At 39.6% G+C, this 27,488-nt stretch overlaps 1 protein-coding gene across 2 annotated transcripts in view; it reads right to left on the reverse strand.

The window, feature by feature from the left end:
- Window positions 1-13,957, reverse strand: part of GOSR1 (golgi SNAP receptor complex member 1) — a 45,036-nt gene extending 31,079 nt beyond the window's left edge. The window contains exons 1-5 of one of the 2 annotated variants that reach the window (XM_049782677.1): window positions 13,925-13,957; window positions 11,322-11,436; window positions 5,625-5,712; window positions 5,016-5,123; window positions 970-1,061 (exon numbers count right to left, since the gene is read on the reverse strand). In XM_049782677.1, coding sequence (XP_049638634.1) covers window positions 970-1,061; window positions 5,016-5,123; window positions 5,625-5,712; window positions 11,322-11,436; window positions 13,925-13,955 — 434 coding nt within the window. In that variant the 5' untranslated portion in view covers window positions 13,956-13,957. Of the gene's footprint in view, window positions 1-969; window positions 1,062-5,015; window positions 5,124-5,624; window positions 5,713-11,315; window positions 11,437-13,924 lie in introns of both variants that reach the window. The other variant, XM_049782669.1, reaches the window with a different exon arrangement.
- Between the last annotated feature and the right edge of the window lie 13,531 nt (window positions 13,958-27,488).

The raw sequence follows: 27,488 nt of genomic DNA on the forward strand, positions 1-27,488 counted from the left end.
CTCATACGCTTGGACACAAAATATAAATAAAACAAATAATAAAAATTAATTTTCCAATACAGTTTCTGGAGGTGAAAACAACTTTGGGGATTGGATAACCATGGGTTATCCAAAACAACAAACAAAACTCAAAACAAAAAGCTAAGAGTTTATATAGAAATGGAACAAAAGACTTTCAGGCGTCAGGAAAGGCTATACTTTACTGATAGGTATCTGAATGAATAATTATTGGGATAAGGGAAAGAGTAAAATTAGGTGTTTATCAGGAAGGGCAAAAGGAAGGATTTTCAGTTATTGGTAATGTTATTTGGGCCGCACCTTGCAGTGCTCAGAATCTACCCCAGTTCAGTGTTCAGAAATAAATACCAGTAATGCTTGGGGACACAGTAATGTGGTGTTGGGGACAAATCTAGACTTTATACATGCAAAACCAACACTCCAGCCCCTTGAGCTATCTTGGAGATGCAAGGTTATAAATCTAAAAGTAGATGTTTAAAAGATCAGAAAAAAGTCTTGTGAAATTGTCAAAGTGTTTCCCAAAGTGAATGATACTGCAGCCTAGAAAGTGGGAGAGAGAGTTGGCTAGATCACTGGGATAAGGTGCAACTGTGTGTGTGGGTGGTGGAGATAGGGGTACTTCTGTCTGTTCCCTTAAAGAAAGCTGATTTCTAGGGAAACACTGAGAAGTTTTTTTTTCTGAAAAGGGGACAGTGAGCCAAATAAATTTGAGCTGGACTTCAAGTTGAGATAAGGAAAATCAATGTTGGCAGGAGCCAATGATAATGTAGAAACTGAAGATAAGAACAAGAAAAGCAGATTAGGGTCAAATCACAGCAGCAATGTTTAAACAACAGTGAAATGGGAATTAGAAATCTTGACATTCAAATCATGGTCTCCTATTCAATTTGCAATCACTCAAAGACTAAAACCTCAATAAACATCCAAAAAATTAGAAAAAAGGCAACTTACTCAATATCCTTTCGTACAGATCCCATGAGATTTTCCCTTTCCCGTATTGCCGTAAAGTTTGTTTTGGTTTTATGAAATTCATGTGTGTAATCCTACAATAAATCAGCAACAAGACTTAACATAAATTAATTATGTTATCATCTTATTGAACAAGTTATAATCATATCATACTTTTTTAGTCAAAAATTGTTATTTACTGCTGAGAAGTAAAAATATCTTCCTGAACTTCTTTCAAACAAAAATAATTCAATGCTAGAAGATAAATGCCACTAAATACTATCTTTTGTCTAGTACCTTATCTCATTGTACAGATTTATAAAGGAGGGCAAAAATAATCTAACATGACATGAAATAGCCTAGGATAACTTTCTATTCTTCAGAGTACTTAAAGAAACTCATTTTTAAATTTCATCATTTTGGAAGTTCCAAAGAAATTTAATTTTTATGTACACAAAGAGAAACAGAACCATGAGAAATATAAAGAACAAAGTTATTCTTTAAATATTTTCTTTTTGTTACTACCACATTATGTAAAGAAATAGATTCAATCCCTGTTGAACTGCTCCCACCCCCAAATAATCCCATCTACTAAAGAATTCCTGTTGGCATCTTGGTTTTTGAACCACACTTGTTGGTGCTCAGGGCTTATTCCTGGCTCTGTATCAGAGATCACTTCTGGGGGGTGGGGGGGAGCCTCAGGAAAGCCAGGTATCAAACCTGGGTTGGTGTCATGCAAGGCAAGCATCCTACCTGCTGTAATATCACTCTGATGCCTCATTTTTGTTTCTGAAGTGTCAATAGAATTGAATTGGAGTGATAGTACAGGGTGTAAGGTTTCCTTGCATGAGGCAATCAGAATTCGATCCCACATATCTCATATGGTCTTCCAAGACTGCCAGGAATGATTTCTGAGTGCAGAAATCTAAAATAACCCCTGAGTACAACTGAGTGTGGCCCAAAAAAGACTAAGTACCAAAGGAATAAAGTAAAAACCACCCTGCTCTACAACCTCATACTATTATCATCGCTTTCTTGTATTTTCTTTTTAAAAAATATATTTGCATATGAAATCATATCTATTATTTCATTTATGCTAAAGAAATCATACTTTGCTGAACATGGCTTTTATATTCACAAAAATACAATCTTTCCATATTGACTCTACTTACTTTAATAACTATAACATTTTATGAATATTATAACTTAAAAATACTTAATGATGTGCATTTTTGTCATTAAAATATTTTTGCTGCTAAAAATGCTGCAATGTACATTTATATATATTTTTATTGAAATCTATTTAAAGGGATGGGATGGGTTCAGTGGTAGAGCATGCATATGCCTTACATGTTTGAGGTGCTGGGTTCAATCCCTAGCCCTGGAGAATAGGGAGATTTAAGTATATTTGAGAAGTAAATACCTAGCAGAATAAATAATTAAATGTTAGTGCTAAACAATTTCAGTTTTTAGCAACAGTAAATACCCAATTCATTTTATCCTACATTTTTTGTTTGTTTGTTTTGGGTCACACCTGGCGATGCTCAGGTGTTACTCCTGGCTCTGCACTCAGAAATTGCTCCTGGTGGGGACGGAGAGATAACATGAAGGTAAGGCATTTGCCTTGCATAAAGAAGGGCAGTGGTTCAAATCCAGGCATCCCATTTGGTCCCCTGAGCCTGCCAGGAGCGATTTCTGAGCAGAGAGCCAGGAGTAACCCCTGAGTGCTGCTGGGTGTGACCCAAAAACAAAAAACAAACAAACAAACAAAAAAATTCGCTCCTGGCAAGCTCAGGGGACAATATGGAATGCAGGGAATTGGGTAGGCCATGTGCAAAGCAAACACCCTACTGCTTTGCTATCTCTCCAGCCCCTACCTACATTTCTAATATACATTTCCCCCCATTAGGTAAATAAAGTATCCATCTATTCCTATTTTAGATAATTTTCAAAATCTTAAATTGAATTATTATTTTAAAGATATGTGCCCCTATTTATTTTATTTTATTTTTGTTTTGGGGCCACACCCAGTGACACTCAGGGTTATTACTGGCTATGTGCTCAGAAATTACCCCTGGCTTGGGGGACCATATGGGACACTGGGGATCAAACCACAGTCTGTCCTTGGTTAGCGTGTGCAAGGCAGACGCCCTACCACTTGCACTACCGCTCCAGCCCCATATTATTTTACTTTTATTTTAGTTTTGGGTTACACCTGGCAATGTGTAGGCATTACTTCTGGCAGAGCTAAGGGGACCATATAGGATGCTGAGGATCAAAACTGGGTTGACTGTGCAAGGCAAGCACATTATGTGCCATACTCTCTCTCCAGCTCTGTATATAAATCTCTAAGTTTGTTTTACTAGTATAGTACCTTTTACAAAAGTTAAAGCTGATTCTAGCAATACTTTGCCTAGATGATTTGTATGCTTGGGCCTGGCGATACTTGGCAGCCACAAGGACACCTGAAAGTACTTGGGATTGTGAGGGTCAACTCTAAGATACTAGACAGAGGCCTATGGTACTGGTAATCTAACTCAAGGTCTTGCACCTGAGCTATCCACAGTCCCATTTTGGTATTTTTAATACTGGTTTTTGTGGTGCTAAGGGATAGAGTCAAGGGTTTCACAGGCAACTACCATTGAGCTTTTAATGGCAGCCTTTATTAGTTGTATTTTGCTATTAATTTTTCGTTTTGTTTTTGGGTCAAATCTGGCAGTGCTCAGGGGTTACTCCTAGCTCTGACTCAGTAATTATGTCGGTACATAACACGAATCTCAGAAATATCTCTTCAGGAATTCCTCAACTCTCCAAACAGGGACAGAAACATTTGCAGCAGGCCTTTTGAGGAACCCTGTGGGGTTTTCTCAGTTCTCCATGCCAGGGAAATCCAGGATGCATCGGGTGGGCCTCCTGAGTTCCCCTAAAATGGAGATGTCTATAGATGGCCTGACATTGTCTGCAGCAGAATTACTCCTGTGCTCAGGGGAGACCACATGGGATTCCAATATTTGAACTTGGGTTGGTTATAGGCAAGGCTATGCACACTTAACTATAACTCCACCCTCCATTCGTAGTATTTTAAATAACAATATGCTACTCTCCTTTAACATTATTGTCAAAGCATAAAAGTAAATTCTCTACCACCAAATTATTGTCTACTGGCAATTTCACTGATACAACTAACCAGAAGATTAATCTAGCAATGTATATTATTCAATTCTGGTAGTCAAAAAATCAAAAGCTATTTAGATTTTCCAGAATTTCTACTCTCCCATACACACACACACACACACACACACACACACACACACACACACACACACACGTAAAGCATAATAGCATTTATCCATGATTTTCCCCTTTGTTCTCTTAAATTTTCCTTTCATTTGAGGTAGGGGGGTGAAGGGCACACTCAATGGTGCTCAGGGATCACTATCGTTGAGGCTTGGGGACCAGTCAGGGTGCAGGGATTGAAGATAGGCCAGCTGCTTGCAAGACAACCACCTTATCCACTGTACTATCTTTCCAGCCCTAGTTCTTTTAATTTTCTAAACATTTATCCTCTTTCCCCTTCTTTTTGTGCTTGTGATGAATACAAGTCTTATACTTGGTTGTGTTGCTTATAAACTTGTTGTGGTACTTGCACCATCAACTGTGCTGCTCTTTAAGGGTCACTCACTTTCACTGGGGTGCTCACTTGGCTGTGCACCAGAGATCAGAGATCACACTTGGTTGTAACATCCAAAAAGCCATGTTATGGGGCTCACATCTAATGATGTAGTGGTGCCAGAGAATGAACAGGATCTATCACTGAGCCATCTACCTCCCTTTAAAATGTGAAATCATTACAGTTTAAACATATTCTATTCAGAGGGGACTCTCTCTCTCTCTCTCCCTCTCTCTCTCTTTCTCTCTCTCTCCACTCCCCCTTCCCCTCTGTCTTTCTCCCTCCTTCCCTCTCCTCTTCTGTCTCTCTTCCCTCCCCCCCTCCTCCCTCCCTCAATCCCTCCTCATAATGTTAAAAAGTGCCAATCACAATATATTACCTGCAGGATGTCTCTATGCCGCTGTAATGTATGCATCAGTGCTGCATTTAAGGAAGGAACACCAGCATTATTGGTATATTCTGCCATTTTATCATTCACTCCTGTAAGCTAAAAAAGAGAAAAAGGAAAGCCAATAAAAAATATTTCAGAGTATAAAACAAAAGCAAATTATTTGCCAGTGTGTGTCCCTTTAGCTAATAGCAAAATAAAACAAAACACCAAAAACAAAAACAAAAGCCAACAAACCCAAGATGAAAATAGAGAAAGATTTTGCATTTCTCCCAATTTATCTTATAAGGCATAAGATTTGGGAATAGATTTCATAAAATTTAATTGGCTCAAGGAGGCAAGCATCTTGAATGAGGATAATTTCAGTAGACAAATCTTCATTACTATAATGAGCATTATTATGGTGAAGGGACTGGCACTGGAACATTGCACATATGATATGTATTCATAAATAACTTTGTAAAATTTTAATACACTGATCATTAAAATTAAATATATATATATATATATATATATATATATATATATATATATATAAAACAAGTATCATATCTAACAAGTACAATTAATAGCAAATAGCCATTTAACAAAAGCACTTACCCTTGCCAAAAGCTGTTCAATCTCAATTGCCATAGTTTCGAACATTCTGTCTTGGCTTGATCCATTTAAAAGGGGTGTTGTGTCAGAGCTAAAGAGCAATTTAAGTAGAGAGAATCCATTCTTAAATCTAATCTTTTAAAATACACTTAAATACACTTAAAGTTAAAAAAATATTAAAAAGGTTAAGTGTTATCCTAAGACATTCTCTTTCTTAAGAAGCAATCACTATTATATATCATGATGTCCTAAATACTTAATTCAGTACACAATGTAAGTGTATCTGGGGATGAGAAGACAGTACAGAAGGTAGGGCATTTGCCTTGCTTGTGGCCACCCCAGGTTTGAAAAGTAGCATCTCATTATCCCCCTAGCCTACCAGGAGTAATTCCTGAGTGCAGAGCCAAAAGTGACCTCTGAACACCACTGGGTGTGGCCCTAAAACAAACAAACAAACAAATACACACACATATGAATCTAAAACTTCCCCAAACTTTACTATATTTAATTTTAAGAATGTAAAGAAAGAATCCAGAAAGTGAAACAGCTCAAAGGGCTGGAGCATAAGCTTTGCATGCTGGATGCCAGGTTTCAAACCAGGCATTGCCTGGTCCCCAGACTTCTCAGTCACATTAGTAGTAGATCCTTGATACCTCTGGGTATGGATCCTAAAACAAAGATGATGATAATGATAATGATAATAATAATACGAGTGTAAAACATTTTCAAATGCTCATTGTTACCTAAATGAAAGTTACTTAGAGAGAAAGGGGGAGAGAACTAAGCCTCAGGGACAGGAAGGGGAGAGGGCATTGGGGAGAGTGAGAGGAAAACAAGGTACATTCGTGGTAGAAAAAGTGCACTGGTGAAGACTATTGTACACTATGACTGTAACTCAATCATGAACAACTTTATCTGTAAAAAAACAAAACAAATAAAACAAAAAGCCCAGTAACTATAACCAGTAACTGTATTATGAACAACCTTGTAACCAGTGTCTAAATAAAATTTTTTAAAAAACCCTAAATTGTTATACCTAAGCAAATATAATTCCTTAAATCTTCAAGTGGTATATATTATCACTGAAATAGTGAAATATAAATTCTAGTTATCCTAAACATAGAGAAAGCCCAGCAATGACTTGATTTTCATCCTTTTTATAATTTTTTTTAATAGTTTGTTTTGAGGTTACTCCTGGCTCTGTGTTCAGAAATTACTCCTGGCAGGTTCAGGGGACCATATGAGATGCCAGAGATTGAATCTGGGTTGGCCACATACAAGGCAAATGCCCTACCTACCTGTTGTGCTATTGCTCCAACCTCTCTCTTGCTTTTCAATCTTACTGAAGAAATTTTGTCCTGCCTATGATGGTGGCAGGGTGTAGATGAAGAACAGATTTAAATACATCAACATAATACTGGATACTAGTAACATTAGATATTATTTCCCTTCTTGTACATGTCCACAGTAGTATTTGCCAAAAAGTAGCCAAAAAAAAAAGAATCATGCCAGTACTTGACATATATTAAATATATTTAATTTTTTGGGTCCCAGAGGTAAAGATGCTTGCTTTTCATATGGCCAACCCAGTCTGATTCCCAGCACCACATATATTTCATGAGCACTGTGAGATGTGATTCCTAAGCACTGTTTGATGTGATTCTCACCCCCCAAAAAAAGTTGGCATGTAGCAGGATTGTTAATAAGTATCTAGCTATTTATTAAATGTCAGAGCCAACCCAAGTTTTTTTGATTAGTGTTTAGAGTATGTCCAGAAAAATAGAATAAAAAACTAACAACGAAACAGAATATGCCTAGATTTTCACCTCTGGAAAAAAAGCAATGAACCAAAATGAGAATGAAGAAGAAAGGAAACTATGTTTTATAACATGTGCACAAGCACACACATGCACGCACACACACACACAATGTTTAACACAAGAACAGTGCCAGGTACAGCGAAGATGATCCTTAAAAACATGTTAGGTAAGGGGCCCGGAGAGATAGCACAGCGGCGTTTGCCTTGCAAGCAGCCGATCCAGGACCAAAGGTGGTTAGTTAGAATCCCGGTGTCCCATATGGTCCCCCCCCCCCCCGTGCCTGCCAGGAGCTATTTCTGAGCAGACAGCTGGGAGAAACCCCTGAGCACCGCCGGGTGTGACCCAAAACCAAACCAAAACAAAACAAAACAAAACAAAAATGTTAGGTAAGTGAGGAAAGAATTTCTTCTAGTTCTTAAATTCGAGAAATAGCCTATACCTCATTCTCCAATTAATATAATTCAGTTAAATTTAATTCAATTTACAGACATTTTTCACAGATGATAAAATTCTCAAGATACATTTAATAAACTACACCTGTCACAAACTTTCAACCTAAGTAGTAAACAAAATACTTTTAAAAGCATCATATAATTGTACCTCCAACAAGCAGGTATTTTATTAAAACAATTTTGGGGGGAGGTAGGTGGGTGGAGCACAACTAGTGCTCCTGGCTCTGTGTTCAAGGATCATTCCTGGCAGCATTTGGTTAACCAAATGCAGTGCTAGGTGATCAAATCCAGGTCATCCACTTGCAATGCAAGATTTTACCCACTGTACTCTCTCCAACGAGTAGAAACTAGAAATTATGAAACTACAACATCTATTTGGAAGACCTAAGTTTCAGAAGAATGCTTTCCAATAATTTAAAAAAATCCAAAAGTTCAGTTATGATAAAGAAAATTGTCTCTTTTTGCCAAAAAGGAGACACAATGCAAAGCAACTCATTATGATCAAAATTATGTGAGGCCAGAGAGATAGCACGGAGGCAAGGCGTTTGCCTTGCATGCAGAAGGACCGTGGTTCGAATCCCGGGATCCCATATGGTCCCCGAGTCTGCTAGGAGTGATTTCTGAGCGTAGAGCCAGGAGTAACCACTGAGTGCTGCAGGGTGTGACACAAAGACCAAAAAGAAAAAAAAAATGTGACATGTTAATTGCTTTCTTAGGTCCAAGATTCAACATGCTGTCCCTTTTGCCTTTAATTTTAATTCTTTAACATTAGACTCTAACAGAAGCAATAAGCACTGATTATTTCAGAGAGATTCAAATTAGATCTCAGTTTTCATTTCTTTATTGTTGGCTGAAAAATATCTCACCCACTACCAGTGTGCAAAATAAATAAATAAACCAAAGAGGACAGCAACTGAAAATGCTGCTACCAGGAATTTATCTTCTAGGCATATAAAATATTTTTGTTCATAAATGTTTCCAGCAGCTTTTATATTAAACTCCTATAACACAAGATGAACTGTATGTGCCAACTTTTTTAAAAATTCATTAGCAAAAATTAGAAATCATGTTCAGCCACAGAGTATAATGTAATACAATCATGTAATATTAGAGATAGCAATTGATATACTGGAATTAAATGCATTGCATTCATCACTTAATCTCAAAGATAATATTAAACAATAGAACAAGTTAGTAGGCTTTTATCATTTTTAGGGGGGAAATCCACAACCAATTGTACTTAGTACAATTTAATTATACCTGATGAGTCTTGAACTGGGGGAACCAGTGCAAGGGACTGAATTGGGGTTGGCCACATGAAAAGCAAATTCATACAACTTAATCCTTGTAATATCTCTTCAACCCAACTAGCAGTTATTTAGGAGATACAACATATATATTAAAAATATATCGAGATTATGAAGGAGAAAATGGGATATTATCAGAGGCTTCAAGTAAATTGATGATTACTTTTCCATGGGAAAGATAACTAGATGGGGATCTATAAATGATTTTCTGGGGCCGGGCGGTGGCGCTAAAGGTAAGGTGCCTGCCTTGCCTGCGCTAGCCTTGGACAGACCGAGGTTCGATCCCCCGGTGTCCCATATGGTCCCCCAAGCCAGGAGCAACTTCTGAGCGCATAGCCAGGAGTAACCCCGGAGCGTTACCGGGTGTGGCCCCCCCCCCAAAAAAAAAAGATTTTCTATACCTTTATAAATATTACAAATATTTCCTTTTTCTTTTTTAAACGAAAGAATGACTTACAGAGAGCATAAGAGGAGCCAGAGAGATTAACCTGAACACCAGTTGCAGTTACATACTTCACTGGATATGGATCAACACCTTAACAAAAGTGAGACTAAGATTCAAAGCTAAAAAAATAATTTTTTTCATATTCAATATTCAATACTGTTATTTTTCAAAATAAATCAAAATTAGGGGCTGGAATGATAGTACAGCAGGGAGGGCATTTGCCTTGCACACTGCCAATCTGGGACGGACCTGGGTTCAATCCCTGGCATCTCATATGGTACCCTGAACTTTCCAGGAGCAATTTCTGAGCGTAGAGCCAGGAGAAACTCCCTACTGCTGCCAGGTGTGGCCCCCAAACAAAAACAAACAAAATTAAAATGAATCAAAATTGGGCCGGAGAGATAGCACAGTGGCGTTTGCCTTGCAAGCAGCTGATCCAGGACCTAAGGTGGTTGGTTCGAATCCCGGTGTCCCATATGGTCCCCTGTGCCTGTCAGGAGCTATTTCTGAGCAGGTAGCCAGGAGTGACCCTGAGCGCCGCTGGGTGTCACAGCCCAAAAAACAAAACAATAACAACAACAAAAAACCAAAATGAATCAAAATTAAAAATAGGTTGAATGAGTAGTGAGGTTGAATGAGTAGTGAGGATATATGCTGTATAACATTCATTATAAAACATCAGAATAGTATGGATACTTTTCATTTGGGTAGTTCTTTAAATCTACTACTAGACTATTAAAGATCTAAGAGATATAATAATGTGAGCAGACCATATTTTCTTATACTTGCTGAATTAGGAACACTTTTTTCTGATACGGGTCTCTCCTCCCCTCCCCTCCCCTCCCCTCCCCCTCCCTCCCTCCCTCCCTCCCTCCCTCCCTCCCTCCCTCCCTCTCTCTCTCTCTCTCTCTCTCTCTCTCTCTCTCTCTGCCTCGGGGACATCATACTCAGGGGTCACTTTTGGCAGTGCTCAGAAAATAATGTGGGATGCTGGTACCAAACTTGGGTTGGGCATATGCAAGGAAGCACCTTAGCCACTGTATTATTGCTCCAGCCTCACAGACTCATTCTTATCATTCTTAAACCTTTGTAGTTTCCTCCTAACACTGTAACAATCACAAGGACCACAAAGGTTTATCTCAAGAATTAGGAAAAGTTTAGAGAGTAGGGATTAGAGAGATAATAGGGTATAAGGTGCTTGTCTTACACACAAGCCATCCCTAGTACCCTGTGGTGCCAAAACAAACAAAATTAAGAAAAAAAATTTATGAATGACTAAAAGATAAAAACAATCATTAACAAAGAAAACAAAGTACTAAAAATTGGGCCCAGCAGTGCAGGCTTTCACATAGAGACCTGGATTCCATCCCTGCCACTGCAAATTCCCCCTCAAGCACCTTTGGGAGAGGCCCCATGCACCATCAGGTATGGTCCAAAAAAGCAACAAAAACTACAAACAAATACACACAAAGACCCAAAATCTAATTTTACCAAATGACTCTTATGGAGTTTTATATTTTAGCCTAGTTTTTAGTACTCAAAGACATTTTAAATATGGAACGTGGCTAGTTGAGTAGTATTACATTTCCAAGGCCTTGGGAATCCATAGTACAATCAAAATATAAAAAAATTACATAGTTTAAGACATAAGAGACAGAATCTGGTAGTACCTATACCTGTCGCGTCTTCCATCTCGGGCACTGCTGTGGCTGTAACTTGTACAGAGTTTACTGAAGGAAACTAGTTTCAGGTCAAGTTCATTTTCCAGTTGTCGAGCCTGTTTCCTGAGATCTTTAAAAAAAAATTATAAAAGCAAATAACTAGACATCAAAGTACATTGGTAGACATAAAAATCACAAAACTTTTCTTAAGAAAACTATACAAATAGCTGCATATATATCTAGCCACCACCATCCCTGGCCAAGAATAGGAGGAAACCAAACAAATTATCAATTAAACTTCAGATAGGACAAGAAACAAAGAAACAGTGGGAATTGCAATTTTTTTAGCTTTATCTTAAAGACAAACGATGTCCTACCACCCCTGAAATTATTTTTTTTAAACTTAATTTATTAATTTATTGACTGTGTTTTGGGCCATACCCAGTGGTGCTCAGGTGTCACTCCTGGCTCTGCACTCAGAAATCGCCCCCACAGGGGACCAAATGGGATGCCGGAAATCGAACCGGGTCCCTCCCAGGTTGGCTGCATGCAAGGCAAATGTCCTACCTCTGTGCTATCTCTCCAGTCCCCTGAAATTATTTCTAAGGAATAACTAAAATTTTCTAACTTGAAAGAAAGCAGAAGAGATTAAGTCACAAAAGAACAGAATATGGTTCATGACCAGCATTTCATCTAACTTTATAAAAGAAAAACTACCGTGGACTTTGACAAGGATTTTCCTATCTCATTATGCTCCAAGTTTTATTAGGCTTATTAAATCCTTTTCTTATTTTACAATATCTTAGTGAAGGAGAGTAATGAAAAAGTAATTGCTGACAAAGGTTTAAGTTGCTAGTAAACTTACTGAAACAAATATGGAGAATCTAAAATAGTAAATATGCTTCTAACAAAGTCAAATTAAGTATAGAAACTTAACATACATGAGAGCACAAGTCTTAAAAGGACAAAGTCAAACAAACAAACAAGCAAAATAAAAGTATAGCTGGCATCTAAGAGTCTAAAAACCATAGTCTAAAAACCTACAAGTAGTCTCACACCAATGAACTGAAATACAGCAAGAAGTGGCATAAGGGTATTATCTTTCCAGAAAAGAGGAATACAAAATCTTCTTTCAACAGACATATAATCAACAATCAGAAGAAAGAAGCTAAATTAATATAGCAGTATTTGCCCAGTGACCAAATCTTAGAATCCCAATCCAGTCTGAAATCATGAAAACTGGGTTTGTTTTTTTAAAATCTCAGCTTGTTGTTTTCCAAAAGTCTTTTCCAAAACTCTCAACTTATTATTTTCCAAAATCTCATGTTCCACAGAAAAACGTTTATGGATAATCTATGCATTAAAAGATGATGTGTTTAGGGACGTAGCAATAGTACAGTGGGTAGGGTGCTTGCCTTTGAAGTAAGCCAACCCAGGTTTGAGCTTCAGCACCACATCTGGTCGGTCCCCTGAGCACTACAAGGAGTGATCTTAGATGACAGTGCTAAGTAAGCCCTGAGTACCACCAAGGTCCCAAAATAACAACAAAAAATGGCACTGAACAGTAAGCTGTAAAAAAAAAACTACCATAAACCAATTGTAATTATTACAAGGCACTTCAAAAACCATAACCTAATGACGAGCAGTAAAATATTTTCTAGCTGAAATGCCTATTTCAAATAGGCATCTGATTATCTTTTAGACCACTTGCATGCTTCCCTGCCATTAACTGTCTTCTTGTTAGAAAGCATCAAGTAAAAGCATTCTGCAAGTCTGACAGGGACAGGTGAAGGACCTTAGAATTCAGGTGACAGCGACAAAGCTATCAAAAATTCATGGTGGTTTCCAGAGGCTTCGACAGATAGCGACAAGAAACAGATTTTGAGAAAGAGGTGGGGAGAGTTAATTTATCAGTTGCAATGAATGTGATTCAAAATAAGGTGTGGGCGGGGGAAGAGCTTCTTTTAAGGGAGGCCACTTCATGGGGATCGCATTTTCAAGAATGGAAAGAGACATTTGTAGAAGCACAAATAGAAGTTTGTGGCCAGAAAATGGAGAGCAAATGCCACAGTGATTCATTCCAATTGGTTCCAGTTCTCTCGCTTCCTCTTTGAAACAATCTCCAACTCCAGAGCCAGGAGGTTTAAAAAGTCAGTTCCTCTAGTCTAGCAATGCGACGGGACGTCCAGTGCTTGGGACCCTTCGCCTGTGGGGCAGAGGGGGGACTCCGGGGACACAAGTTGCCCCTCACTCGTCCCTGGGTGGGCCAGACCGACGAGTTCCGCCTTTCTCTTGTCCTCCTCGACGTCCAACAGTGACCTCGACTCCAAGGCGCTCATCTCCGGGCTCCTGTGAGTCACCCCAAACCCCTTTCCCTAGACTTTCCACCCGCTGCCACCCACATCAGCCCCAGGCCTAGGGTCGGGCTCGGCCAACTCGCAGATCCGCCCCCCGATTTCCTCAGCTCCCAGGCCCCAGGCTTCTAAGAAACCAGACCCGACCCTGAAAAGGACCGATCTGAAGGTTCAGCTCTTTCCTCTGCCGCCTACCCTGCAAGATCCGACTTCATCCCACCCCTCAGTTATTGGATTAGACCCACCCCAAGGCCTCGGACTCACCTTCCCAGTAATTGCTAGTCCCTGCCGCCATCTTTGTTGTTCAACGTCAGTCGGGAGAGAGGAGTAGAGGCGCGGCGGGCCAGAGAGGCACACGGCTTGTCTTCCGCTCTGGCGCTAGAGTCTATGGAATACGTGAGCTTCCACGGACACCGCCCCCTGGCGGTCAAGTAGTGGAGTCAGGAGACCGGAAACGCTCCAGTTTCGTTTCTGACACTTCGTTTAAACCTCCTTTTAATGCCTTTCAATTCTGACATCAGAAAGTCTTTCTGGTTCTCACATCCGCTTTCGGTTTCCCAAACCCTCCAAATCGCCTCAATTTTTTGCCAATTCCCTCTAGAGCAAGGGCTTTCTTGGTGGAGAAGAAAGTCATTCTCAGACATTCTTCCCTTTGCCTCACCATTTCTACTGTCTGGGTTCTAACCACTCGACTTGCCCACTTCCCTGCATCACATAGGTTAAAGAACTGTCAAGAGTGATGCCTGAGCACAGAGCCAGGAGTGAGCCCTATGCACCACCAGGTGTGGCCCAAATACATAATATATCATTTACATGAATAAATAAATAAAAGTAAATAATAGGTAATTTTGTGGCCCATACCATAACCTTATCTGAGAGACCCTAATGAAAATCTTACTACAGGATTTATGGTTCCGTCTGCTGAATTTCTTCCAGCTGACCAAGAATATAGAGGTCTTACCTGTGTCATTGTCCTGTCTGGCCTATATAACTGCAAAAACTTTGGGCTTGTAGACATAAATTGTTGGTGGCTGAACCAAAAACAGTAGGCTGAGGGTCTGAAGGTGAGAATAAACATTTGATTATTAGTAAATAAGACAAAGAGCAAATGTCAAGATTACTGGTTGGTGAGATTGTGGCTGTTGGGCAGAGTTTGTATGTTGTGAATAATTTAAGTATTATAATCAAAGAGTTAGGCTCCAGACAATCCTTTTGATTATGGTACTTATTGCGGTTGAATATAAAAATCATAAGTGATGTGGAGTGAAGGGTATAATAAATTTTACAATGTAGCATTTGTTTTTACACAATAAAATATTATTACATAATAAAGTAAGTTTATAAAATCTTTTTTTTTTTTTTTTTCAGGAAGAATCATCTTTATTCATGCCCTAGCCACCACAGGTGTGTGGCCTATGTCAACCTTTTAAGCATTCGCCCTGCATCTTATTTTCTGTTAGCCATCTTCCCTTTGGGCTCCATGCGGCCCAAAGATCCAAAAGCCAGGAAGCCAAGCCGGGCCAAGAGAGAAACGGCAAAAAGGGCCCGAATCCCCTGGCTCAGAGGTTTATCTATCCTTTTCCAGACCCCTCCCAGAAATGGGAGGTCTTGCAGGTAGTTACACCTATTATCCGGTTCCCAAAACTCCTCCCAGATATGGGTGGGTCTTGGGGTACACCACAACCTAGAATCATTAGAAATCTAATTTATCAAAAACTTTAGATACAGGGCCAAAGAGATAGCACAGCAGTAGGGCGTTTGCTTTGCAAGCAGCTGATCTAGAACAGTGGTTCTAATCTCGGCATCTTATATGGTCCCCTGAACCTGTCAAGAGTGATTTCTGAGCACAGAGGCAGGAGTAACACCTGAGTGTCGCCGGGTGTGACCCAAAACCCAATTAAAAAAAAACTTTAAATACTAAATATCTGTTGATATTTAACATCTTAATTAATTATACTAGTACCAGTTTCTAAATATTTTGGAGTTAATATTCTAACAATTTTATGCATAAGCAAAGAAATGCTTACATTTAAATATAGAAGTGCTCAGTTCTTACTAAAATTTTAGAAAGCAATGCAAAAACTTTCATCTATCAGACTTTATAAATCCAAAACCCTTTAATTTTAATGATTTTATAGAGGTCATGGCATTTCTGAAATTATATCTCTAACTGTAAAATGTCTGATTTCTAAATTAAATTACATTAGGCCTGCAAGATAAAGTACTGTAGCTAATCTCACTTTATCTTTGATTCAGATCTGCACTTCTTTCTAAACAGCAGTTTCTGATGTTCATGAATTTCAGGCATCTATACACTTCATTTTCCTCAATAGGATATTTAGATCAAGAATTCCAATGTCGGGGCCAGCGAGATAGCATGGAGGTAAGGCGTTTGCCTCCCATACAGAAGGACAGTGGTTCAAATCCCAGCATCCCATATGGTCCCCCGTGCCTGCCAGGGGCGATTTCTGAGCATAGAGCCAGGAGTAACTCTTTTTTTTTTTTTTTTCAGTATAGAAGATTATTAAGGTATTTTATTTTTATATATAAATAAATTGTTTAATTGAATCGCCATGAGATACACAATTACAAAGTTGCTCATGATTGACTTTCAGTGCACATTTCCTGCCACCAATGTCTAGGGTTTCCCTCCTGCCCTCCCCCTTGCCCTCTTCTCTGCCTGCCTCTGTGCCTCTTTTTCTTTTTTTTTTTTTTTTTTTGCATATTTTTTTTTATTTAAACACCTTGATTACATACATGATTGTGTTTGGGTTTCAGTCATAAAAGGAACACCACCCATCACCAGTGCAACATTCCCATCACCCAAGTCCCAAATCTCCCTCCTCCCCACCCAACCCCTGCCTGTACCCTAAACAGGCTCTACATTTCCCTCGTACATTCTCAATATTAGGACAGTTCAAAATGTAGTTATTTCTCTAACTAAACTCATCACTCTTTGTGGTGAGCTTCCTGAGGTGAGCTGGAACTTCCAACTCTTTTCTCTTTTGTGTCTGAAAATTATTATTACAAGGGTGTCTTTCATTTTTCTTAAAACCCATAGATGAGTGAGACCATTCTGCGTTTTTCTCTCTCTCTCTGACTTATTTCACTCAGCATAATAGATTCCATGTACATCCATGTATAGGAAAATTTCATGACTTCATCTCTCCTGACAGCTGCATAATATTCCATTGTGTATATGTACCACAGTTTCTTTAGCCATTCGTCTGTTGAAGGGCATCTTGGTTGTTTCCAGAGTCTTGCTATGGTAAATAGAGCTGCAATGAATATAGGTGTAAGGAAGGGGTTTTTGTATTGTATTTTTGTGTTCCTAGGGTATATTCCTAGGAGTGGTATAGCTGGATCGTATGGGAGCTCGATTTCCAGTTTTTGGAGGAATCTCCATATCGCTTTCCATAAAGGTTGAACTAGACAGCATTCCCACCAGCAGTGGATAAGAGTTCCTTTCTCTCCACATCCCCGCCAACACTGTTTATTCTCATTCTTTGTGATGTGTGCCATTCTCTGGGGTGTGAGGTGGTATCTCATCGTTGTTTTGATTTGCATCTCCCTGATGATTAGTGATGTGGAACATTTTTTCATGTGTCTTTTGGCCATGTGTATTTCTTCTTTGTCAAAGTGTCTGTTCATTTCTTCTCCCCATTTTTTGATGGGGTTAGATGTTTTTTTCTTGTAGAGTTCTGTCAGTGCCTTGTATATTTTGGAGATTAGCCCCTTATCTGATGGGTATTGGGTGAATAGTTTCTCCCATTCAGTGGGTGGCTCTTGTATCCTGGGCACTATTTCCTTTGAGGTGCAGAAGCTTCTCAGCTTAATATATTCCCATCTGTTAATCTCTGCTTTCACTTGCTTGGAGAGTGCAGTTTCCTCCTTGAAGATGCCTGTAATGTCCTGGAGTGTTTTGCCTATGTGCTGTTCTATATATCTTATGGTTTTGGGGCTGATATCGAGGTCTTTAATCCATTTGGATTTTACCTTTGTACATGATGTTAGCTGGGGGTCTAAGTTTAATTTTTTGCAAGTGGCTATCCAATTGTGCCAACACCACTTGTTGAAGAGGCTTTCCCTGCTCCATTTAGGATTTCCTGCTCCTTTATCAAAAATTAGATGGTTGTATCTCTGGGGAACATTTTCTGAGTATTCAAGCCTATTCCACTGATCTGAGGACCTATCCTTATTCCAATACCATGCTGTTTTGATAACTGTTCCTTTGTAGTACAGTTTAAAGTTGGGAAAAGTAATTCCTCCCATATTCTTTTTCCCAATGATTGCTTTAGCTATTCGAGGGTGTTTATTGTTCCAAATGAATTTCAAAAGTGTCTGATCCACTTCTTTGAAGAATGTCATGGGTATCTTTAGAGGGATGGCATTAAATCTGTATAATGCCTTGGGGAGTATTGCCATTTTGATGATGTTAATCCTGCCAATCCATGAGCAGGGTATGCGTTTCCATTTCCGTGTGTCCTCTCTTATTTCTTGGAGCAGAGTTTTATAGTTTTCTTTGTATAGGTCCTTCACATATTTAGTCAAGTTGATTCCAAGATATTTGAGTTTGTGTGGCACTATTGTGAATGGGGTTGTTTTCTTAATGTCCATTTCATCCTTATTACTATTGGTATATAGAAAGGCCATTGATTTTTGTGTGTTAATTTTGTAGCCTGCCTTGCTATATGAGTCTATTGTTTCTAGAAGCTTTTTGATAGAGTCTTTAGGGTTTTCTAAGTAGAGTATCATGTCATCTGCAAACAGTGAGAGCTTGACTTCTTCCTTTCCTATCTGGATTCCCTTGATATCCTTTTCTTGCCTAATCGCTATAGCAAGTACTTCCAGTGCTATGTTGAATAGGAGTGGTGAGAGAGGACAGCCTTGTCTTGTGCCAGAATTTAGAGGGAAGGCTTTCAGTTTTTCTCCATTGAGGATAATATTTGCCACTGGCTTGTGGTAGATGGCCTTCACTATATTGAGAAAGGTTCCCTCCATTCCCATCTTGCTGAGAGTTTTGATCAAGAATGGGTGTTGGACCTTATCAAATGCTTTCTCTGCATCTATTGATATGATCATGTGGTTTTTATTTTTCTTGTTATTGATGTTGTGTATTATGTTGATAGATTTACGGATGTTAAACCAGCCTTGCATTCCTGGGATGAAACCTACTTGATCGTAGTGGATGATCTTCTTAACGAGGCATTGAATCCTATTTGCCAGGATTTTGTTGAGGATCTTTGCATCTGCATTCATCAGTGATATTGGTCTGTAATTTTCTTTTTTGGTAGCGTCTCTGTCTGGTTTAGGTATCAAGGTGATGTTGGCTTCATAAAAGCTATTTGGGAGTGTTTCTGTTTGTTCAATTTCATGAAAGAGTCTTGCCAAGATTGGCAGTAGTTCCTCTTGGAAAGTTTGATAGAATTCATTAGTGAATCCATCTGGACCTGGGCTTTTGTTTTTTCGGCAGACATTTGATTACTGTTTTAATTTCATCAATGGTGATGGGGGTGTTTAGATATGCTACATCCTCTTCCTTCAACCGTGGAAGATTATAAGAGTCCAAGAATTTATCCATTTCTTCCAGGTTCTCATTTTTAGTGGCGTAGAGTTTTTCAAAGTAGTTTCTGATTACCCTTTGAATCTCTGTCATATCAGTAGTGATCTCTCCTTTTTCATTCCTGATACGAGTTATCAAGTTTCTCTCTCTCTCTTTCTTTGTTAGGTTTGCCAGTGGTCTATCAATCTTGTTTATTTTTTCAAAGAACCAACTTTTGCTTTCGTTGATCTTTCGGATTGTTTTTTGAGTTTCCACTTCGTTGATTTCTGCTCTCAGCTTTGTTATTTCCTTCTGTCTTCCTATTCTTGGGTCCTTTTGTTGAGCATTTTCTAGTTCTATTAGCTGTGTCATTAAGCTACTCAGGTAAGCTCCTTCTTCCTTCCTGATGTGTGCTTGCAAAGCTATAAATTTTCCTCTCAGTACTGCTTTTGCTGTGTCCCATAAGTTCTGAGAGTTTGTGTCTTTATTGTCATTTGTTTCCAGGAACCTTTTTATTTCCTCCTTGATTTCATCTCGGACCCACTGGTTATTGAGCATGAGGCTGTTTAACTTCCAGGTGTTAAAGTGTTTCTTCTGAGTCCCCTTGGAATTCACAAATAATTTCAGAGCCTTGTGGTCAGCGAAGGTAGTCTGCAAAATTTCTATCCTCTTGATCTTATGGAGGTATGTTTTATGTGCCAGCATGTAGTCTATCCTGGAGAATGTCCCATGTACATTGGAGAAGAATGTGTATCCAGGTTTCTGGGGATGGAGTGTCCTATATATATCCACTAGGCCTCTTTCTTCCATTTCTCTCCTCAGGTCTAGTATATTCTTGTTGGGTTTCAGTCTGGTTGACCTGTCCAGTGTTGACAAAGCCGTGTTAAGGTCCCCCACAATTATTGTGTTGTTGTTGATATTATTTTTCAGATTTGTCAACAGTTGTATTAAATATTTTGCTGGCCCCTCATTCGGTGCATATATGTTTAGGAGAGTGAATTCTTCCTGCTCTACGTACCCCTTGATTAATATAAAATGTCCGTCTTTGTCCCTTACAACCTTCCTGAGTATAAAGTTTGCATTATCTGATATTAGTATGGCCACTCCAGCTTTTTTATGGGTGTTGTTTGCTTGGATAACTTTTCTCCAGCCTTTTATTTTGAGTCTATGTTTGTTCTGACTATTCAGGTGCGTTTCTTGTAGGCAGCAGAAGGTTGGATTGAGTTTTTTGATTCATTTAGCCACTCTGTGTCTCTTAACTGGTGCATTTAGTCCATTGACGTTGAGAGAAAGAATTGTCCTGGGATTTAACGCCATCTTTATTTCAAAATTTGGTGTGTCTTTTGGGTAGTCTTGTCTTAGATTAGGTCTTTCAGTTTTTCTCTTAAGACTGGTTTTGTGTCTGTGAAGTTTCTGAGCTGTTTTTTGTCTGTGAAACCATGTATTCTTCCGTCAAACCGGAAAGTGAGTTTTGCTGGGTATAGTATTCTGGGTGAAGCATTCATTTCATTCAGTCTTGTCACAATATCCCACCACTGCTTTCTGGCATTGAGCGTTTCTGGTGACAGGTCTGCTGTAAATCTCAGGGAAGCTTGCTTGAACATGATTTCCCCTTTTGATCTTGCTGTTTTCAGAATTCTGTCTCTATCTGTGGGATTTGTCATTGTGACTAGGATGTGTCTTGGGGTGGTTTTTCTGGGGTCTCTTTTGGTTGGTACTCTTCGGGCATGCAGGATTTGATCACATATATTCTTTAGCTCTGGAAGTTTCTCTTTAATGATGTTCTTGACCATTGATTCTTCCTGGAAATTTTCTTCCTGGGTCTCTGGGACTCCAATGATTCTTAAGTTGTTTCTGTTGATCTTATCATAGACTTCTATTTTCGTCTGTTCCCATTCTTTGACTAATTTTTCCATTGTCTGCTCATTTGCTTCAAGTTTTTTGTCCAATCTCTCCTGCTGTATGGAATTGTTATGTATCTCATCTTCCACAGCACCAAGTCTATTCTCAGCTTCTGATACCCTGTCCCAGAGCTTATCCATTTTGTCATTCACTTCGTTTACTGACTTTTTCAGTCCTGTTAGTTGACATGTTATTTCAGTTTGGAGTTTTGTCATTTCTGCCTTCATATTTTCTTGGTTCTTATTAGTGTTCTGTTCAACTCGATCCATGGTTTCTTGGAGTCTGTTGAGCACCTTCCATATTGCTAGTCTAAAGTCCTTATCTGAGAGGTTGATTAGTTGTTCAGTCATTATCTGGTCCTCAGAATTGTCATCTTCATTCTCTATGTCTGATGCTGGCCTGCGTTGTTTACCCATTGTCACACTTGTATTGTGGGTTTTTCTACGTGTTGTGGTGGTATTCATTGTCTATATGATGTAGGCAGCACACTCCTCTGGCTCCTCCCTTTCTGGATGGGCTGACTTGCCTCTAAGGGAGGGGAGTCCTCCGTGGATGAAGCCTCACACTGGGTCAAATCTTAGGCCCGAGCATGCAACAGAGAAGACAGTCCAGAGAGAAATGTTTGCTTCTGTGATATAGCGCCGTTCTTAGTGTGATTTTTCCTTCTTATTGCAATGGAGTTCTTTCCTTAGAAAGAGTGCACGGCCGCGTAGCGAAGCGGAGCGGCCGTGCTCCTCTGAGCCTCTTTTTGCCCCACTCGCAAGAGTTTCACGCAAGAGGACAGTAGACAGACATAGACAGGTCACACTCACAGTCTTTCACAGTTGAGCCCCACTGGGCCGGTGTACTTTCGCGGATTTTCCCCGCCTGGTGTCACACACAGGGAGCCGGCTTTTGCCCAGATAGCATTGTTATCTCTTCCCGAATGTAGTTTCTTTGGAGTTAGCTTCCCAGGGCTCTGAGGAGAGCTTCCAGAGTTCAGGAAAGACAGAGAAGGGTAGGACAGGGCTCCCTTCCGGTGCTCAGTTCCTCAGAAGAAGCACAGCCCGGTGGAGATTCTGCAGGTAGAGCAGTCAGCACTCTGCCTGGAAACCCCCACCTGCAGCCATTTCTCACTCACTCCCAAGTTTATAAAATCTTTAATACATGTACATATACATGAAGGAAAGATCAGTGTACAAAATTGAATGATTGTATAGATAATGTTATGTGTTGTCTCTTCTGAATATTTTTATTTTAGTTACTTTTGTTGGTGGCACACCCAGCTATGCACAGGGGTATCTCCTAGCTGTGCACTCAGCAATCACTGCTGGCAGGCTAAGGGAACCAAATGGGATGCCAGGATCAAACCTGGGTAGGCAATGTGCAAGGCAAACACCTTATCTCCTGTGCTATTGCTCTAGCCCCTGACTTTCATTACTTTTATGATTTTTAATCCATTGAAAAAATCAATAAGATTACTTCAAATAGGGACCTGAGCGGTGGTGCTAGAGGTGAGGCACCTGTCTTGCAAGCGCTAGCCTAGGAAGGATCGCGGTTCGATCCCCCAGCTTCCCATATGGTCCCCCAAACCAGGAACAATTTCTAAGCGCATAGCCAGGAGTAACCCCTGAGCGTCACCGGGTATGGTCCCCCAAAAAGCCGAAAAGAGAGATGGCGTGGAGGTTGGGCATTTGCCTTGCATGTAGAAGGACGGTGGTTCGAATCCAAGCATCCCATACAGTCTCCCTAGTCTGCCAGGAGCGATTTCTGAGCGGAGAGCCAGGAGTAACCCCTGAGCGCTGCTGAGTGTGACCCCCCCCCCCGCCAAAAAAAAAGATTACCTTAAATAAATATTTTAATTCCATCCATATACATTCAGACTTGGGCATTTTATAACTTCTAAAAATAATCTAAGTAAAGCAATAAAGTTTACCTGATAAGTGACTTAAGAAAGTGACTCTAGAAATAGTTTGGGGGTTATAATTCGCTGGTTTAAGATTTTGCAATATTTTCTTTTGATTTAAAAGTTTCTGTATGCATCATTATAATGCATATGTTAACAGATAATGCATATATTAATAGAAAAAGAATACTTATTTTTATGCATATATTAATAGAAAAAGAATACTTATTTTTATGCATATATTAATAGAAAAAGAATACTTATTTTTAGTTTTAGAATATAATTTCTAGCAGTAGAAATATTCTTTCTAATTGGTACAGAGACAACATGGATTACAACAATTTACATCTTATTGTCTAATACTTGAATTGCCACTTCATTTCCCCAACACGAGAGTTATTAATCATCACTCCGTGTCCATTCCCCCCCCCCATATGAACTTTCTTTAAGATAAGAAAGAATCGGGGACCAGAGAGATAGCACAGCGGTAGGGCATTTGCCTTGCATGCAGCCAATCCAGGACGGATGGTGGTTCAAATCCTGGCATCCCATATTGTCCTCTGAGCCTGCCAGGAGCGATTTCTGAGTGCAGAACCAGGAGTAACCGTTGAAAGCTGCCAGATGTGACTCAAAAAACAAAAACAAAACAAAACAAAAAGACAGGAAAGAATTGAACCAATTTTTAAATTCAGGATAAAAAGGAAAATTACATGACAAGGTGGCAGACATAATTGGTAATGCAGAGTGCCAGGAGCAGTTTAGGGGAAAAAAAAAACAAAAACAAAATAATTTGACATCTTACTTCCCCAAAAAGGTGTTCTTAAGTAAAAACCTGGAGAATGTGACTTTCTGTATAGGGATACACAGCAGTAATAAAAATAGGTTACGACTACTTTTCTTTCTACTTTATCTTTGTTAAAGCTTTTTATGTACTTGTTATGATTTAACATTATTCAGCAGTTTGTTATATATATACACAGAATTTTTCCAAGTATGTCAGTTTTGAATTTCATTGTAAACATCGTTTCTTCACAACATGTCTATAATCTCCCTATTATTTACTATCCTTTTCAATTGGCAAAGACAAGGAACATATTTTCACAATATTAACAAAATGAAACCAAGATGTTTCTATTAAGATCAAACTTTTCTGGAATATATTCAATTGGATTTTTCCTAGAACTATATTCACAGCATAAGAATTAATTTTGAAAATGAAAACTATAATTCTGTCAAACTATCATGGCAAGGAAGTATTTCATAGCAAGAATGAATATTACAGTGTAAGTGTTCTAATAGGGTTGCTATATTTAAACTTGCACGAGTACTCTCTTGAAATATTCTAACATCAGATTTAACATTTTTGTTTACATTTATGATCACACCCATTTGTTACATTTATACATATATAATTATTTGTGAATATATAAAATCTCCTTTCTTCTGTTTTTTAAATAGTGTCTTTATTTAAACACGTGATTACAAACATGATTGTAGTTGGGTTTCAGTTGTACAAAGAACACCCCCTTCAACAGTGCAGCATTCCCACCACCAATGCCCCCCATCTCCCTCCTCTCCTACCCACTGCCTGTATTCGAGACAGGCATTCTACTTACTCATTTACATTGTCATACTTTTCTAACTGTATTCACCCTTCTTTGTGGTGAGCTTCATATCATGAGCTGGTCCTTCCAGCCTTCATCGCTGGACATTATAAGAATAATGCCTTTTATTTTATTAAAACCCATAGATCACTGAGGTTATTCTGTGTCTCTCTATTTCTCTCTTTCTCTCCCTCTAACTTATTTCACTCAGCATAACAGTTTCTATGTACATCCATGTACAGGAAAATTTGATGACTTCATCTCCCCTGACGGCTGCATAATATTCCATTGTGTATATATACACAATGTTTCTTTAGCCATTCATCTGTTGTAGGGCATCTTGGTTGTTTCCAGAGTCTGGCTATTGTAAATAGTCCTGCAATGAATATAGGTGTGAAGAAAGGATTTTTGTATAGTGTTTTTGTATTTGTTTTGTATTTTTTTTCGTAGGGTATATCCCTAGGAATGGTATTGCTGTATCATTTGGGAGCTCAATTTCCAGTTTCTTGAGGAATCTTTATATTGTTTTCCATAAAGGCTGTACTAGACAGCATTCCCACCAGCAGTGAATGAGAGTTTCATTCTCCTCAAACCCCGCCAGCACTGATAGTTCTTGTTTGTGATGTGTGACAGTCTTTGTGGCATGAGATGGTACCTCATTGTTGTTTTGATTTGCATCTCCCTGATGATTAGTGATGTGGAGCATTTTTTCATGTGCCTTTCAGCAATTTTTATTTCTTCTTCTTCTTCTTCTTCTTCTTCTTCTTCTTCTTCTTCTTCTTCTTCTTCTTCTTCTTCTTCTTCTTCCTCCTCCTCCTCCTCCTCCTTCTTCTTCTTCTTCCTCCTCTTCCTCCCCCTTCTTCTTCTTCCTCTTCTTTTTCTTTTTTTCTTTTTTCTTTTTGGTTATTGGGCCACACCCGGTGACGCTCAGGGATTACTCCCGGCTATGTGCTCAGAAATCACTTCTGGCTTGGGGAACCATGTGAGATGTTGTGGGATCAAACTGTGGTTCGTCCTAGGCTAGGATGGGCAAGGTAGACGCCTTACTGCTTGCGCCACCACTCTGGCCCCTGTATTTCTTCTTTGAGAAATTGTCTATTTTTGACATTTTTTTGATGGGGTTAGATTTTTTTCTTGTTGAGTTTTGTCAGTACCTTATATAACTTATATATACCCCTTGTCTGATGGGTATTGGGTGAATAGTTTTTCTTACTCTGTGGGTGGGTTTTGTTTCCTAGGCACTACTTCCTTTGAGGTGCACAAGCTTCTCAGCTTAATATTTATTAATGTTTATTTCTGCTTCCACTTGTTTGGAGAGTGCTGTTTCCTCCTTAAAGATGACTTAAAGATGCCTTCCGTCTACCACCATGCACAAAGGTCAAAATAAAATGGACTGAAGACCTTGATATCAGACCCAAAACCATAAGGTAGATAGAACATAAGGTATATAAGGTAAAACACTCCATGACATTGAGATTAAAGGCATCTTCATTCCTTTTGAAGTTGGCAGGAAGGTAGATAGGAAAAGTGTTCTTGGGATATAATAGTAAAACCAAGAGACAAAATTTGAACAAGTACTCTACCATTAGCTTTAAGCTTTTAAAAGTATTACTGTCAGGACCCATTTTGTGATCAGAATCATTAAGGCCTGTTAAGACTTTAACCTGGCACCAGTCTAGAGAAGGTTGGACCTCAGCAGAAACAAAGGCCAGAAAGGAATGTCAAGAAATACCATCAACTCTCAACTCTTTCTTGGCGACTACCTTTGCTGTTAAGTAGGTAGAAAGCCACACTTGGCTTTCTTCCTTTCTTCTTTATTCCTTCCCTCTTTCCCTTCCTTCCTTCACTTCCTTCCTTCCCTCCCACCCTCCCTCCCTCCCTCCCTCCCTCCCTCCCTCCCTCCCTTCCTTCCTCCCTCCCTCCCTCCCTCCCTCCCTCCCTCCCTCCCTCCCTTCCTCCCTCCCTCCCTCCCTCCCTTCCTTCCTTCCTTCCTTCCTTCCTTCCTTCCTTCCTTCCTTCCTTCCTTCCTTCCTTCCTTCCTTCCTTCCTTCCTTCCTCCCTCCCTCCCTTCCTTCCTTCCTTCCTTCCTTCCTTCCTTCCTTCCTTCCTTCCTTCCTTCCTTCCTTCCTTCCTTCCTTCCTTCCTTCCTTCCTTCCTTCCTCCCTCCCTCCCTCCCTCCCTTCCTTCCTTCCTTCCTTCCTTCCTTCCTTCCTTCCTTCCTTCCTTCCTTCCTTCCTTCCTTCCTTCCTTCCTTTCCTTCCTTCCTTCCTCCCTTCCATCCTTCCACCCTTCCACCCTTTCTTCCTTCCCTTTCTTTCCTTCCTTCTACCCTTCCACCCTTCCTTACATTTTTTCTTCATTCATTCCACCAGGCCTGACTGGGTGCTTTTTTTTTTCTTGTTTTCTTAGGAAAAACCCAATATCATATCTCCATTTTTTTTTTGTTTGTGCCTGGCCTGTTACCTTTCAGGTCATGGAGAACAGCACCAGGTTAGTCTATGTGGTGCCCTGTAGTCCTGCCCCAAACTCCCCAAACTTTAAAATTGTGAGGAAAACCCAACATTTCACTCCCAGCCCAGTGACTTGTGCCTTTGGAAAGGTTAAGTTTCACGTCTCCAACCACCTGCAGCCTCTTCCAAAAAGTCCCGAGGCTTTGTTAGTAGAAATGTGTAGGGGAATGTACCCAGCTGGGCACCAGGGTTTCATCCTTGGGACCCCACCAGGGTTCTCCTACACAGTATTTTGTTAGAAAAAAAATCCAAATTTCATCGCCAGCTACTTGGTTTGTGCCTTGGTTTCAATCTGGTTTGCTTGAGAAACACAGAACACAGAGCCTGGAAAAGTAAGCGTGTGGGCCTGTGTACTGCTTTGATTGTTTTTGTCCCTCCTCTGGTG

The sequence above is a fragment of the Suncus etruscus genome, chromosome 1 (assembly GCF_024139225.1).
Source record: "Suncus etruscus isolate mSunEtr1 chromosome 1, mSunEtr1.pri.cur, whole genome shotgun sequence".
In the NCBI taxonomy this organism is placed as follows: domain Eukaryota; kingdom Metazoa; phylum Chordata; class Mammalia; order Eulipotyphla; family Soricidae; genus Suncus; species Suncus etruscus.